The following is a 16203-nucleotide window of genomic DNA, read 5'->3' on the forward strand; positions in this document are numbered from 1 at the left end:
CAGCTGGTAGTTCTGCAGAACCCCAGAGAAGCATTCCTCTCTACAATAAACAGAAGAGAAGGTGGTGACCACCATTCCCTAAAAGGCAGGAAAAGACACAATAAAACCTCAAATTTCATTTAATCAATTTACACAAATCCACAGCAAATTAAACACAAATTAGCACTATATACAGAGTATTACTTACAATACATTACAGATTTGATTGGTGTAGTGTGTCAGCTCTGACATGATACTCAGTTACAGTAAATTCCTTTACACAGCTGTACCAGGATAGAGGAATGTAATGCAGCTAAGAAACACTTGGCTTTCCTCAGGTTCCATGATGACCAAATCTCAAGCTCACTCATTTCTGCAGAAGTGTGAGGTGCTGTCAGGCAAGGTGCTCATGGCACCTGTCCAATATTGCCTCTTCCATTTCTCCTTTACAGCCGTTTTAACCTCGGTTATGGAAGGCAGTAGAGAACTGCAATAGAACATAGACCAGGCTGGCACCTGCTGTTACTGCAGTTCTGACTGTTCTTTGCTCCACCTGTGGGAAGTCAAACATGCAGTATCAAAGCAAGAAGCCTGCACCAGCTGCCTTGGAGTGCAGTGACCAGGAACTGGGGCTGCAGGACAGATGGAGGAGGCTGGGTGGAGCAAGCCAGCTGCATCTTCTTTTTGGGGGGAAGTCAAACCCTTAGATCACAGCAGCACATACTTCAGAAAGATAAGACCCAATTCTAAATTCTGTCTCCAGCAAGGCAGAATATTACAAATGTTTCTTACATATAATGCAGGAGGAGCAGGGTGCAAGATGGAGCTGGTCATTTCAGCTGACAAAGACAAAAAGTTTACACCAATTTCAATTTTCTCTCCTGGCTTCCTTCAGACAAGTATTGAACAGGAGTCACCAATGTGAGATAACCACGTTCAACACCACTCCAGCAGTGAAGATGCCCACTATAGGATTCCCTGTAGGTACTGTAAATAAAGTGGGGGTTTTAAGGCTAAAGTACTCAGTACTATCGATCTTAAGAGAAGTTGGATCAACTTTTTAAGCATTTTTGACTACAAGTTAACATGTGCAGAGATTCATAGCATACTACATCTCCTACAGTGATAAGATGGAGGAACAATCTTACAGTAAGACATTCCTTGACCTACTTAAACTCAGCAGAGCTTAATAATAATGGAGAGGGATGTAAATCCAGTTGTAGCTGAAGCCCAGCACCCCAGAGGCAGCACTGGGAGAGCTGGACTAAAAGATGAGTCCATGCTCGTGTCTGGAGAACCAGGTTCTCCTTCCCAGGCTGTTCTCCCTTTGCATAAGGCCCCAGCACGTTTCATCCTACCCCGAGTGCAGCTGTCATTGTCACATAATGCAGTTACAAGGCGTGAGCCCAACACCAGCTCGAGCTTCAGAAAAAGCAGTATTGGCTTTACATGGTAACTTCAGAGACTGAAGTTCTTGGGTCTAATTCTAAAGTTGCTTTTTGAAAACAAATCATACATGGAACATTGAAACTGCAGCAGTTACTGCCAGCATGAAATACAGAATTTCACAGGATGTGATTTTGTTAAGAGACTAAAACTGCTGTCAAATATACCCAATTTAAACAACTGCATAAAGCACTCAAGTCAGAAATAAGTAACAAAGCAGTTCAGATACTGACAAGTGTACTAGAAACTAAACATACTTGTACTAGTGCAGAATTTAAAATATACTCCAATTTAAAATTACCTTCTGAAATTCTGGGATGGGGAGCACTGTTCTTTTTGTTGCTTAACCAGAACCCCATGGGATTTTCTTCCCATGAAGTTCCTGCTCTGTGTAAGACCCTGCCCTGCAGCCCTGTAGAGCAGAAGTGCTCAGCAAGTGCTGGCTCAGTCTGGGATGGCCTCGACGGCCTCGATGAGGTTGAGGGCCAGGCTGTACTGCCCATGGTTCTCGGGCAGGTGCTCGATCACTTTGCTCACCAGCTTGGCGGTCGTTGCAATTGGCACTTCCACGTTCTGAACTTCCTGGGGGTCCTGTGCGAAACAATAAACTCAGCACCTCAGTCATTTCACAAGTAAGGCCTCCAGAACTTTTATAAGACAGACTGCTAATGTTTATAAACACAATCAAGCTGATGCTTTGACCCATGAAACTGCTTTACCCTCCATGAAACAGAACTACCATGAGGAAAAACTGGGGGGAAAAAAAAAAAAATCTTACTTCCAGGAGTAAGAAAGGGCCATTCAGATGTAATCTCTGTCTTGGTGAACAGAAGCCTCAGAAAATCAACCTGTTTTCCAAACAGTTTCACTTACCATAGCTTTGAGCCAAGTGCACAGTGTTGGAGGAAGCCTGGTGAGGAGCTCCGTGCCCTCCTTGATCTGTCCATGGAGCAGGGCGAAGGCCAGCCTCTGCCCAGCCAGGATGAGCAGCTGGGATGCCAGCACTTCTTTGTCAGCCACCTGCAGGAAGGCCTGAAAGCAGAGAAATGTAAGGGACTGAAAACCATTTCAGTGTGACACAGCTCACTAAGCTGAAGGCCTGAACAGCTGTAACAAATGTCGGTTCTTGATACTAAAAGGACAAATAGCTTTTGAGACTGTTTCTTGTGTTGTGTGTTACTGTAACAAAGCACATTAGTAAGAGCTTCAGAGCAGCTTAGCAGGAGCACAAGATCTGTCTTACAGCCCAACAACATATTCCCCCCTCAAGGAAGGGAAGGGGTTCCTTTGTCCTAAATGTTTTTTCTTTCCTAAAAGACATTACAGGCAAAAAAAGCCAATTCCTGAATTTATCAAATATAATAAAATAAAAAAGGCCATGCTAGTTATGCCAGTAGTGAATTTCTGTCATGTTTCCACTAGTTGCAATACACAGATTCTTATTGGGAAAATGGAAAAATAAACGTAATTATCCGAAAAAGTATTTTTATAGTCTCTGACTTTTCAGCCTGGGGATTTTTTGATCTTGACAAATCTTGTCTAACCCTTCCAGCCATGTTAAGTAAGTAAAAAAGTAATTTTAGCAGAATATATGACAGCATTGTATGTACTAAAAAATGTTAAAACCTATTCTTACCTCTTCACCAAGATGATCCATCCCATAACTGTACAGTTCACAGACATAATGCCTTCTGACCAGATCCTCAGAGATCTGAAGATATTGAGCCAGGTCCGCAGCCAAAGTTGGCCAATTCTTCCCCTTTTCAAAAGGAAAATACTCCTCTTCTGAGACCTCTTTGTCCTTCTGTGATGAACACAGTGTTTGAACCGCCGCACTCACGACTTTGAGCAAGAACTTGGAAGCAAAAGTTGCAGGTTACTTCAGGATTATTTGTAACTTCAGAAGTTTAAGAACTTTGAGTACAAAACTTCTGCCTACCTGCTGTCGTATGGATAACATGTTTGGATCCATATCCCCACTAGGCAGCAGCTGAATTGATGTAAGGTCTTTGAAAAATGCATTTTTGCCCTAAAATTGAGAACCAAAGACAGGCCTCAGGGAAACAGGGCAATACAACAAATCTGCTTTGATCCAATACTAAGCAGCCCACTTATTTCTTACATTTATTTTGTACTGCATCTTCTATTTTGCTCACAGAGCAAATGGAAACCTTGTGGAAGTGAAGGCAAAAAGAGAATGGCTAAGAGTAATAGTTGTATGTAAAAGAATGGAAGCACAGAAATAAGATCTGATTTTACTCGAGACATAATATGCACTCTTAAATGACAAAAGGTAATATAATGCTTTCTGCTAACAGATTAAAAAAATATATAAAACCAATGGAACTTGACCTGTGGTAAAATGCTAAAATCAGACTCAAATGCTTCATGATAACTTGCAGACAAGAGTCTATGGCAAAAGGAAAGTAACAGTCTGCATTTATAAAATTTCAGTAAATCATTTAGAAAAAATCTGAACAGTTTTACAGCACTGAAAAAAAGGAATTAAATCAGTCTACACCAGTACTTCGTGTTTAAATTCTATTAGAATTGCAGTGTGCTTATGACAGGAGGAGGAAAGCCCAATTTTTGGTATCAGGATCAAGCTCTGGTTGTAATGTAATGCACTTTAAATGCAGCAGCTTTTTAAAGTGGTTTATATGGGTTAAATGACAAATTGTTTATCCTCTTTGAGATGCTCAGAATTCTGGAATAAACATCAGCAATAATGGATACAACAGTGACACTAACATTTCTGACCTTTAAATATTTATGTTGCCACTGGTCTGGCACTTCTCAAAGCAACCAGAAAAACCTGTCATCCAGTGTTCTGACCATGCAGTACTTTCAGGCCACTTAATAATTAAAGAGCTGGTCTTCATGCAACTGAGGTCACTATAAATCTTTTACTCATAAGGAAACTCACCAAGTTTGTGTCTCTGCCTGAATTCTGGTGACAACTTCATTAATGCACTGCAGTGGACTAAAGGCTTTCATAAAATCACACAGGAGCTGCTCCAAGTGCGAAAGCCAGCAAATATCCCAGATACCAAAAGGAAGGGAGTATTAAATATGGTAATATTTCATTATCTGCTTTCAAAGCCATACCTTGCTGTCAAACAGTGACAGTGGCTTCACACCCTTCAAGGAGAGCCTCATGATGGCATAGAGGACAGTGCACAGCACGAACTGGTGCTCCACCAGCGGGTAGTGGATGCGCTTCTGCTCCAGGGCCAGCTCCACAATGGACACCGGGCCCTCCACCGACACCCAGGCGTCCTCAGTGTCCAGCACAGGGGCCTGCATTTCATCACTGCTCACATCTGCCTGCCACAGCAACACACGACAGACACACACACTAAACACCTCCTACACTGGCCTGCTCTGCAAAGCCTTCGAGCACAAGTGCTCTGCAGTGAAATTAAGAAGAAATTTTCATATAGTTTAGAATATCATTAATATTTGTCTGAACTTAACAGTACAGGAATTAGTACAACCACAGTCTTCAAAAATAGATTTTAACCCATTAGTTCCTTGCTTTCAATGGGAAAAATAAAAATTTACCTCTAGCAAAGTTTGCAGAAGTTCTGAACAGCAGCCAAGAAAAGCTGTCATTGCTGCATCACTCATCCCTACATCCTGGTAACAAACAGTAAAATTTAAATTGTTTTAGCTGGAATTGAAACAGGCTTGAATTAGCTCTGTATGTTTGAGAAGACAGTTGTTGACATAAAATACATAGTTCAGCTCAGTTTCTTAACCTGTTATATTTAAATGTAAACAAATACCTACTGAAGTACAACAAAGAATTAAAAAAACAGGAAAATTTGGAATAAAGTTAAATGTAGCCATTTACAATACTGTATCTCCAACAAAGACTGAATCAAGCAACACCACCTAGTAAATTTAATTTTCTGATCATATCAGTTGTCTTCCAAGTAAGTTTTAACTAATGATATTATGCATGAAAAATAATAGTAATTTGTCATCTTATAGTCTCAAGCCTGCCCTCAGTAACATTTGAAGTTGTACTACTGTTCTAATACGCTCTTTCAGATACAAATTTTAAGAAGTATAAATCAATTGTAACATTGCCTCTAGGGCTACATTTTGAATTTTTTTGAAACTTTCAAAAATGAATCACAAACCAGTATTAAATTTAAGACATTTCTAATTATTTGTTCCCACTCAGACAAAAGTAGTATTACTTGCCCGTCTGCATAATCTGTCCTTTGGAGCTTTTCCAACCTGTTTTTACAAAAAAACCATAAAATGTATCACAACTAAATAATTGTCATTATAATATCTGTTTCTCACATTTTAACCTTTCATTACTATTTTCTCAATACAAAATGAGAAAATAGCTCATTGCAGCTACATGATGCAGCACATTGCGTATCTTGCTTTCAACAGAAGACTTGATACAGATTGTAAAGGAATGAACAACACTGATGCCCATACTTAGTTCATCCTTCTTAAAGCCTGGGATTAGAACTAAGGCCCCAAGGGCCTCATTCAAATCTCAGAGACTGCTAAGAAATTCCCGGTGATTTCTACAATGCAGAACTAAAGCTGTAACACCAAGCATCATATTAGAAAGGAACTAGTTAGTTAATAAAAACCTCTCTCTCTTCTCCTGCTGGTGTTAACCCAGGTAGAAGAGTTATGGTGAAGGATTTGCATAAAGGCATGCAGGAAAACTGGAAAAGGGTTTTTGCAGAAGCAACACCTACTACAATGTACACAACTGAGCCTGTTTGCTGAAAGGAACCAGGAAGAGGATATTCTCCAGTTCTTAGAGAGCTAAACAAAAAGCAAAGGCAGAAAATGAGAGGAGCAAAGGAGAAGGAAAAGAGAAGACAAGACAGCGAATTCCTGCAGTTTTTTGTTGGGAGTTTTATTCTTTTTTAAAAATCATTATCCACTTACTAGGAGCACTCTTTCTAAATTGCCTTCCAGTAAACAGACCCACTGCATAGTTATAAGCATGAAAAACCTGAAGCTTAGCAGGGACAAGAGATTGCTCAAATTCAAAGCAAACAAGCTACATACTAGAATAATAAAAGCTGATTCACAAAAGTAGCAATAGTTAAAAGTGCTCAACAACATCCACAAAATCTTCTGTATTTTGCACAATAAGAGTTCTTGTATATGAAACCTGGGCTCGTGGTAGATTCTTGGTAGTAACTTACCAGGAAACAGGCACAGGGAAAAACCCTTTAAGATATTTATTGTTTTCTGACAAATTTTTATATATGCACACATAGACAGTTTTAAACTCTTTCATGAATATTTCTTATTTAGCAATTACAAGCTAAAACTGCACTTAAGTCTTCAGAACACATCACTCAGTGTTGATCAGCTGCCTCCAGTTAATCATCCAACAGATCTGATATGTTAAAATAAGCATTCCTTCATCAATTCCAAAAGTTAGCTACATAATAAACCAGATAAACTGTGGTGATTTGCATAGTTAAATCAAAGATATTCCAAATACTTTTTAAAACAAAAAGCCACAACAAAATTGTTTATAAATACTAGTTTCACTTTTCAATTATTAACAAAAGCAGCCTCAAGATACTGCACTCACCTTGTCCATAAGATATGTAGCAGAAGAAAGCCTTTTTACTATGAATGTATTCCACATCATCAGAGCAATACCTAGAAAAATCGCAGACTTGTAAACTCCAGGTGAATAGAAAAGGGATCTTACAAGATGGTGAACAAAACAAGAAGGAATTGTGAGTTACCCTCACTGCTTTATATCTGGAATTTAGATTTCTCAGGAGGAGACTACACTGGTGATCAAATAGAGTCATAAGTGCAATTAAGATCTTGTTAAAAATATGATATTATGCAGACTGGGTTAAACATTTTAAGTACACAGCAAGAGAGCACCTTATTTCCATACATAAGTAGTCTACAAAAAAAATGCTCATCACCTTCATTGAAACAGGGTATCAAGAGACGCATGAGAAGTAATTGATTGCAACTGACATTTCACTATTTAAATAAAAGTAAAAAATCATTTCAGAGCAATTTTATTTTAAAATGCTTTTAGTTAAACACATCAACTTTATCTAACTAACTTATGTTCACAGTTGTGATGGAAACCCAGTTGAGTGGCCATTGCTATTATGAACTGCATTCATTTACTTTAGTCAACAAACATCCGTTCTGTTTCACAATTTCAACAAAGATAGTTTTTACTAAGAGCTTTGCACTTACCATGCTGAATGTGAGCATTAATGATGCATTTTAGATGATCTATAGACCTATTGAGAAAACATGCTTCCTTATGGAAAAAAAATAAATAAAAGTACAAGTTAATACATTATTCAAAACTTGGTTTAAATGTAAATTATTAATTCTTAAAAGACCCAGGTAGATTGTCTTAAAGCTCCTTCTTTGACAGTTGTAAGACTTGTAAGTTACTCTGCTGTTGCAATCTTCTCTACCAGTATCTGACAAACACATGTACATGGTAAAGTTTGTTTCAGTCATCATGAAACAAACTGTAATTTCAGGGGGTTTTTTAGTATTAAGTACTGCTAACATAATGTTTGCTGAAAGACATCTCCACTGACTACAGTCAGTTTTCAAATACAAAATCCATTTCTGATAGAAAGATTATTTTTTACTCAATTTTGTGATGATGGAGTAAGTTTTTAACAATCTCAGAGGAACCTTTTATTCTACATCAAGTTATGTGGCACACGTCTAAGGAGCACTGATTTAGCTTTTAACATCATCTGAACTTAGGACAACCTTTTCCACTAGAGAAACTACAGAACAGCTGAGGAAGAGGAGGAATTTTTTTTTCTTTCTTATGACAGCTCCCAGCAGTGGCCAGGGAATCTGAGAACATTCAAGAAATCCCTCTTTCCTCCTTAAATTGAACGGCTTCTAGTCTAAAAAATTTAGTATTCTGTGATTTGTTTAAGCATACTTAGAACAGAGAAAAGTCCCCTCTATTTTGCAGTACCTTAACTGCTCTGTATGTGCAGTACATACAGCCAGAAACCTTTTTCAAACTGAACCTGGTTTCCACACTCCTAGTTTTGAGAATCTGGCAGCTTTGAAACATACAGTCCTGGCCTCGTGAGGTGCTGTTCAGCCTCGGGACATACTTCTCAATTCGGGACATACTTTTCTCAATTCAATTTCCACTAGCCACTTACACAGGAAAATTGTACCTAGTAACTGCTTTCAAAGCCAGTCTTATTAATGTTTTTCTGAACTACCAGAAACTTGTGAGACTGCTTCTATCGAGTTGGTCTTAACCATTATTCCCTGCAATGACATTTTCTTACCTCTGGGTCCTTATTCCACTGCACTACACATTCCCAAGAGCAATGTGCATGGAGTACATCCACTTCAAGACTACATGGAAATTGTTGATATGCTACCTGCAGCAGCTCTAGAAAAAAAGAATCTAAAGTTAGAAGACAGACCTCTTCCCACTAAAATTTCTGCTACTTCACAGCAGCAGTCTCTGCAGACTTTTATAATTTAAAAAGTTCATGTTATTTTCTTACCTAGGATTCTTTCCAAGCCTGTAGCTGTTTCTGGCTCCTGAAGAAAGATATTATTATGCGTTTCTACAGATTCTTCAGTACTATCTGTATTGTTTTTGTACTGGGCCACATTCAGTATAATAGGACTGAAGCCTTGCTTAAAAACCCACTTCGCTACAGTGTCAGCAATACCTCCTAGGATATTGAAAAGAAAAGTATCAGGTAGAGTCAATGTATTGCAGATTATTTATGGCTCAGAATCTAAGGATAACAGACAATACAGGAGTTTTAACTACTACCTTAATTACATAAGGGTAACTCTACCAATTAAAAAACTTCCTAATCAACTGATCAGAAGCTTACAATGCAGTTTTTACAATAATAGCTTTTTACAACTTTAAAGCAATGTTCTACATGATTTGCATTGGTTTTCAAATTAAGACTGGTATCCAGCAGAACAAGTTCCAGTGCAGAATACATCATTAAATAGGTAAGGATGGCTCAGAAGTCTATTAGAAAGAAAATCAACAATCTCTCTAAGAAAAAAATGTACCTTTTCCAGCTTCAAGTAATTTCTTAACAGACAGTCTGCCCAAAGGCTCAGTCTGGAGGGATGATACTCTTTTTGTCCTTTTGGTCACTTTGCTGTGCAGTAGTGTTTGAAGTATCAGGCAATCCTCTAACTGTTTCAGCAGAAGTTTCCAATATTCAGTATCAAGGGAAAGTGCTTCCCAGGATTCCGTGTCTGAACCTACAATTATTTGGGAAAACTAACAGAACGTATGATCTGGTTTAGGCCTGCTCATTTTAAAGCAGCACAAATTTGTTCATAAAAATTGCATAGCAATGAAATTCAAAGCTATATCCCAAGAGCTACTGCATTTTAAAGAATAATTTACTTCAAAGTATGCATTAACTATTATGCAAAGATCAATTAAAATCCCACATTGCTCACAAGTTACACAGATCCTTAAATAAAAGCCTAAAAGAAATAAAAGGACCTGAAGGATCATCTTACAGTCCCATTTTTAAGTTCATATTTAACTGGAAAATGGGTTAGAATACCTAAAAAAATATTTAACTTTAAATCCTACACTATATGTAAACCTTCTCCAAATATATGACTAATCCACCTACATTTCCATTTCCTATCATATTAAAAAAAATATATCATGTACCCAGAAATACTGGATCCCACCACATGGCAGTCTGTGCATTATTTTGATAATGCTCATCTTTATCAGCAAATTCTCTGCCAGGAAGCCCAAGAATCTTTCCAGATTGGTAGGGGGGAAAAAAAAAGCAGAACTGGAGAAAAAGGTACAAAGAGAGCATGTGTGTAAAGGATACTATGTTGCAACAAACCAACATCTCTATTTTGCAACACTGACAATTTTGATAAACAAAATTGCAACAGTTAAGGGGAGCATGCAAAAATACTAAAACACTTCCTGGTGATCTAGTTAAAATTTATAAGGTAGACACGATTAGAGGGCTGGAGCACCTCTCCTATGAAGACAGGCTAAGAGAGTTGGGATTGTTCTGCCTGGAAGAGAAAAGGCTCCAGGGTGCCCTTATTGCAGCCTTTCAGTACCTAAAGGGGTCTACTGGAAAGGGAATTTTTACAAGGGCAGGTAGTGATAGGACAAGGGGAAAGGGCTTTAAAGAAAAATAAGGAGGTTTAGATTGGCTGTTAGGAAGAAATTCTTTACTGTGAGGGTGGTGGGCACAGATTGTCCAGAGAAGCTGTGGATGGCCCCTTCCCTGGAAGTGTTCAAGGCCAAGGTAATGATGCTCTTGAGCAACCTGGTCTAGTGGGAGATGTCCCTGCCCACGGCAGCAGGGGGTGAAACCAGATGAGCTTTAAAGTGCCTTCCAAGCCAAACCATTCTCTGGTTCTATTTACAAGACTGAACATCACTTACATCCCATCTAATCTGTTCAGACACATCTGCCTGGTGCTGTTTGGAAATGGAATAATGTTTTCCATCTTGAATTGTAATGCTGTATGCAATTTCACAGCCTTAATCACAACTTGGTAAAGAGATTTATTGCCAAGAAAATCAAGCATCCATCTTGTTAAGAAGGAATAGTAACATAGGTACTACAAAAATTCAACAGTATACTTAAAAAAAAAGAAATCACAAGTATATTAAAGTAAGTTTACCATCCAAAGCTCAGTGGACTTCTCAAATTTATGTGGAAAGTATGTAGGCTTTAAGTTTGTCAACATAATTTGCTATCAAGAGAGAAACTTAATGTACAGTTTCCATATTTAAATATGTTTAGTAAATAATCTTAATTAATCTCAGCATAATGTTCTTCAAATTTAAATGCAAATTTTCAGGCTTGCAGGATGGCACGCTTGTGCCCAGGTCAGAATGAGGACAAATGCTGAGGATGTTACTGTTGCCAAGACAGTTTCACGGAACTGCTCCAGTAACTAGAAGAGAGGGGGCGGTGTGAGCTGAGTTACCTTTTTCTCCGTCACGCTGTCGATGATCTGTGCAGTTACAGAGTGTCCCACGTGAGCGGACAGCAGGGCAGCCGCGTTGTTTTCCGACAGAACGCAGGCCGTGCGCATCTGCTGCCACCAGGGGGACACCGACTGCGTGTCCCAGGACTCGTCTATAGCGACTGCAGGCAAAGGGAGAGCAGGAAACGCAGCTTGGGTCATCGTGCAGGAGCAACCAACCCCAGAACCAGCACTCGTGAACACAGCTTGTCCATCAGGAGCAATTTCTGATTACGTGATCACTTTCTAGATATGTAGGACACTGGTTCTGGATTGTGACTCAAGTTTAAAATAGAACGTGAATTACTCATTCCCAAAACTCATTTGTAGCAAATAGATAATAGATCTGAATCACTGGAGAGCAACCCTGCTGCACGCTCACAAGATCTAAGGGATATTGCACTTCACAATGCAGACAGATTCATTTGTGATTCCAAGATGCCACACATAGTCAATGCACTCAAGCTGTTTCCCCTCAGGCTACCTTGTGTTCAGCAGCATTAATTTATTCAGACAGCAGCAGTAGCTTATTCGTACTTTCAGTTTCAAGCTGATAATGCTGCTCTGTGGTGAAGGAGACAATAAGGAAACCTGGCACAGACTTATCCACATCAGCTGCACGTGTGGTAGGAGAATCAGTATCTATTCATATGTACAACCTATGTACAACCTAATCCAAATTATGGCAAACTGACTTTATAGAGTACTCAAGTTACAGAGATGTTCAGTATACAAATGCTGCTAAAGTAACAGTGTCTCAAGGATGTCTGAGAGCCAGTCAGCACAAATTAAAGAGATGAGACTATACATTCAAAATATGTGAGGGAAGTGAGCTGGACAGCCACAATCTGGTGCCAAACAGGAGTTGTGTCAACTTAGTGTAGAGGGAGAGTGAAAACATGGCATGATTAGTTAGTCCATGAACATGCAGCATCTAGTTATGCTGCATAATTTGTGAGAGGAGTTTTGAAAACCCAAAGTGATAATACAGCCTAGTCAGTGTAGAAAATTTCTAATAATAATAACTGCAGTTGCCTTTAAGTATTCCAAATGCATGTCTCACCTTTCATTTTGCTCAGAAGTGACAGCATAGAGTGAAGGCAACTGACAGAATCTGGTTTGTCTAGAATATCCTTTTCCTTGGAAAGCCATAAATTGAGAAGGAGTGACTGTAAAAGAGAATATGGAATTGAAGCAGTAAAATGGAAGGCTAATATTGCAACACACCTAATGCAAACAGTTTCTCAAACAAGTTTTGTGTCACAGAGTAAAAATGCTATGTCCATGAACCATTATATTAACATAGCAAGTTAAAAATATATGGCACAATGCATTCTAAGACAGATTTTGAAATTAAATAATGCAATCAGTAGGTTTAATTAGGAAGACATTCTACAAAACACGCCCTTTTGAAGGCTCAACTTGGCAAACATTAGTAGTTATTAATATTACAGTTGAAAATTTTACAACACTTGTAGTCCTTAATGCATATTCTAGACATTCCCACTAGAATACCTACATTTCCTACTAGAATATTTCCTTTTTTTCTTTGATATCTTTTTACTGGGAAATGCAAATATGAGCAACTGAAGAACTGAATACGAGGGTAATTTGAACACAGCCTGAATACAGCAGTAATCCAAGGGTCAACATGCAGAAATTTTCCTTTCGAAGTTTTGTTTCAAAATACTAAATCAAATTTTTGAAGTATGTAGTAAACATCTTACCAACAAGGTTTGTGGGCTAAAACCTGCTGATTCCAGAGCATGACACATTTCCTCTGTGGAACTCTCCCCACACAAACACTTCCAGAAGAAAAAGCTGCCTGAAGCAAGAATTAGTAGACATTATGAACAGCATCTAAAACCACAATCCCTCTCCTTACACTTATACAAAAGGCAATCTATTGATCAGGTCCCACTGAGAGCAATACAAAGGAACAAGTTACATTCAGAATCACCTGATGTTCACCAGCTTTCCAGGTTAAACCACAACAGTCTTTTCTAAAGCCCAACAAGGGGCACAGAGGGTTGAGATAATGACAGATCTGACCAGAGCATGTTGAAACAAATTTGTCATAATCATTCATTACATTACTTTAATAGTCAGTGGTCATAATGCTGACGGATTTGTTGCCAGAGCTGTGTTAAGTGACATGTAAATTGCTGTAAACATTCTGTGTTGTGCTCTACCACTCCTGGGGGTTTGGTTCGGGTTATCAGGTACTGTGTAATGCTGGCTCATGGCACGGTAAGATCCGTGCGGTGACACCGATCTGCGTTTGGCCTCAGCCCCGCCACCAGCTCCGGCCCTCGGGTGCCATCCAGTGGGAACGATTCGCGATTACACCTTTGCTCCTCCAAGGGCCCATCCGGGGCCAAATGCCTTCCTACACCTCGCCCTTCTCCAGCCGAATTACCATCATTCTGCTCAACACTGCTCGGTGTAGTCAAAGGGGAGAGAAGACCTCTGGATCTGATGGGAAAGTGACAGTCACTGTGGCTACTCCGAACCCAGCAACAGGCACAATGGCTGAGCTAGAAAACCAGCCTGACACTGAACCACTGCCAACTCTACGAGAAGAAACACTGGAAGTCAGCTCACTCAGCAGAAGGAACAGGAAAAGGAAGCGGATGAGGCAGGCTATTCCAAAGCAAGGCCAGCATGAGAGCAGTAGAATGAGGTGGTCACTACTCAGGAAGGAAAAAGAGGAAGAACTTGTAAATGAGACAGTAACCAAAAAATCCCTATCCCTGAGGGAGCTGCGAGATACCCGTGAAGATTTCAGCCATAATCCAGGTGAGTATGCTGTTCTTATGTTGGGATAACAGGGCCAGTAGCCTCAAAAGAGAGAGTAAGGAAGCCAAAGGGCTAGGATCCCTTTCTAGGGAAGGGGGCATTGACAACAGAATTGGAAAAGGAGCACAAGTCCTCAGCCTCTAGAGGCAACTCCTCCCAGGTGTGAAGGGAAGGAATCCCTTGAGGGAATACATTACATGTAGGCAAATGGACTGATTCAGACTGCACAGAACAGAGTGAAGCCAGCCTGTGGAAAGACTGACAGATACAATGAACTTCTAAAGGCCACGTGGAATGCAGTGGGTGCTGGGATATTCAAACACTGGGATACACGTCTAGCTAAGGTCATTTGGCTAGTCAGTACTATGGGATCTGCCAATCAAACTAACCCTGCCCAATCAAAACTCTTATGTACAACAGAAAGATAAAAATATGCTGGGGAACAGAGTCTGTGTTATTCCTGCCTCAGGCAAAAGCAAACCCATTTGTGGAACGCCTGAAGTGTACCTCAAGGGGATTTGATTCTGGGTGGGAACAGCCAATGGTTTGAATTGTATGATGTTAATTGCTATATAACATTGTATGGCATCACTACTATGGATGCTATATGTCATATCAATGGTATTGCAATAAAAATTAGCCAGATTAATGACAACTTAATTTTGATGAATCTGGCAAAGTGCAGTGATGATACAACATGATAAGCACAGCAGTGACAGAACCAGAACTGGTTTCAGCATGCAGCAATGCAACAGCACACACCACCTCTCCTGCCCTAGAGGACTACTATAACAGATGGAGCCCACAGTCATGGACTAAATGAACTCAATGGACATCTTAGAGGGACCTGGTTGAAAATCTCAACTCCACAAATTAGGGGTCCTTGTTGCCTCACCTAATGGCCTTGTGCTGCCTCTGGTCAGCTCCCCCCATCTCTGAGGCTAAAAGTCAGCCCTGCCATTAACTCAACTCCTAGTATGCTGTAACCATGAAAGAAACAGCAGGGTACAGCTGCTCTGTGAAGTATCCAGTCACCACTGCTCAACTTGGTAGTGTTAATAAATGAATGAACAGTGGTTACATGGCTTCAGGGTAATTGTACCCACAGATGTAGTTAATTTGAATTAATATTTATTGAGGTATAAAGACTTGCCCTCCACCTAAAGGTGAGAGTCCAGAAGGAGCAGTTACACACTACTTCAAGGCAAGACAGGTTGCTACGGTCCTCAAATTAAGGCTAAAATATTTATACCATCTTAGATTAAAATCAGTCTGAGCAATGTGATAAGGAGTTCAATAGCTCTTACCTAAAGCCACATATTCTCCATCTTCCATATTTTTTACAGTAATCACATCCTTTTCATATTCCAGATATTCCAAGAACATTTTCACAGACAACACATCGTCCTTCTCATCAGTCAACTGAGCGGTAGTTGGAGTATTTTCTTTCTTGTAGTTCTCCAGTAAAGTTTCAAGCCTATGAAAATCTTTTTCTTCAAGATGAAGCAGTTTAGCTAAGTCCTTAAAAGTAAAAATAAAAAAACCCTCAAGACTTACACATGCAGATGGGTTTCCAAACCATAGCAAAAACTAAAAAAAGTCAAGAGAGTCAAAATATTTAATTTTGAACACTAAAAATGTCTTTGAGAAGGGCCAAAATGGCTGAATATTCTCCAAATAAGCTATTCACATAGCTCAAATGAAGAGCTTGTCTAGCTTCCTTTTTAAGGACCAGAACAGATACATTTCCCATTTTAGAGCCTGCTCATAGCATAACAATCATCCACCAAGTACACAAACTTATAAAATACCAGTATGGTTTTGTAAATATATAAGCAGCTTTACAAATTATAGCAAAAGCAAGCCAAATTATGCTGCTATACAAGCATCAAAAGTTTTAACTTCTACAGGTTCCAAAATATCCTTCAAAACCAAAGTTAAGAACAC

The 16203-nt window shown here is 39.4% G+C and overlaps 2 protein-coding genes across 5 annotated transcripts in view; one reads left to right on the top strand and one right to left on the bottom strand.

The window, feature by feature from the left end:
- The window catches only part of LOC103612817 (acrosin-like), a 215346-nt gene that overhangs the window by 139314 nt on the left and 59829 nt on the right, over nucleotides 1-16203 (top strand). The gene's annotated exons all lie outside the window — the stretch shown is intronic.
- Nucleotides 102-16203, bottom strand: part of RAB3GAP2 (RAB3 GTPase activating non-catalytic protein subunit 2) — a 37172-nt gene continuing 21070 nt past the window's right edge. For 2 of the 3 annotated variants that reach the window (XM_017730046.1, XM_017730045.1), the window contains exons 20-35: nucleotides 15564-15777; nucleotides 13185-13282; nucleotides 12521-12626; nucleotides 11419-11579; nucleotides 9496-9712; nucleotides 8964-9137; nucleotides 8739-8845; nucleotides 7654-7720; nucleotides 7016-7086; nucleotides 5638-5673; nucleotides 4990-5064; nucleotides 4534-4761; nucleotides 3365-3454; nucleotides 3062-3280; nucleotides 2299-2457; nucleotides 102-2016 (exon numbers count right to left, since the gene is read on the bottom strand). In XM_017730046.1, the coding sequence (XP_017585535.1) occupies nucleotides 1870-2016; nucleotides 2299-2457; nucleotides 3062-3280; nucleotides 3365-3454; nucleotides 4534-4761; nucleotides 4990-5064; nucleotides 5638-5673; nucleotides 7016-7086; nucleotides 7654-7720; nucleotides 8739-8845; nucleotides 8964-9137; nucleotides 9496-9712; nucleotides 11419-11579; nucleotides 12521-12626; nucleotides 13185-13282; nucleotides 15564-15777 (2169 nt within the window). In that variant the 3' untranslated portion in view covers nucleotides 102-1869. The remainder of the gene's footprint in view (nucleotides 2017-2298; nucleotides 2458-3061; nucleotides 3281-3364; nucleotides 3455-4533; nucleotides 4762-4989; nucleotides 5065-5637; nucleotides 5674-7015; nucleotides 7087-7653; nucleotides 7721-8738; nucleotides 8846-8963; nucleotides 9138-9495; nucleotides 9713-11418; nucleotides 11580-12520; nucleotides 12627-13184; nucleotides 13283-15563; nucleotides 15778-16203) is intronic. The other variant, XM_017730047.1, reaches the window with a different exon arrangement.

The sequence above is a fragment of the Corvus brachyrhynchos genome, unplaced genomic scaffold, assembly GCF_000691975.1.
Source record: "Corvus brachyrhynchos isolate BGI_N302 unplaced genomic scaffold, ASM69197v1 scaffold101, whole genome shotgun sequence".
Classification (NCBI taxonomy): Eukaryota; Metazoa; Chordata; class Aves; order Passeriformes; family Corvidae; genus Corvus; species Corvus brachyrhynchos.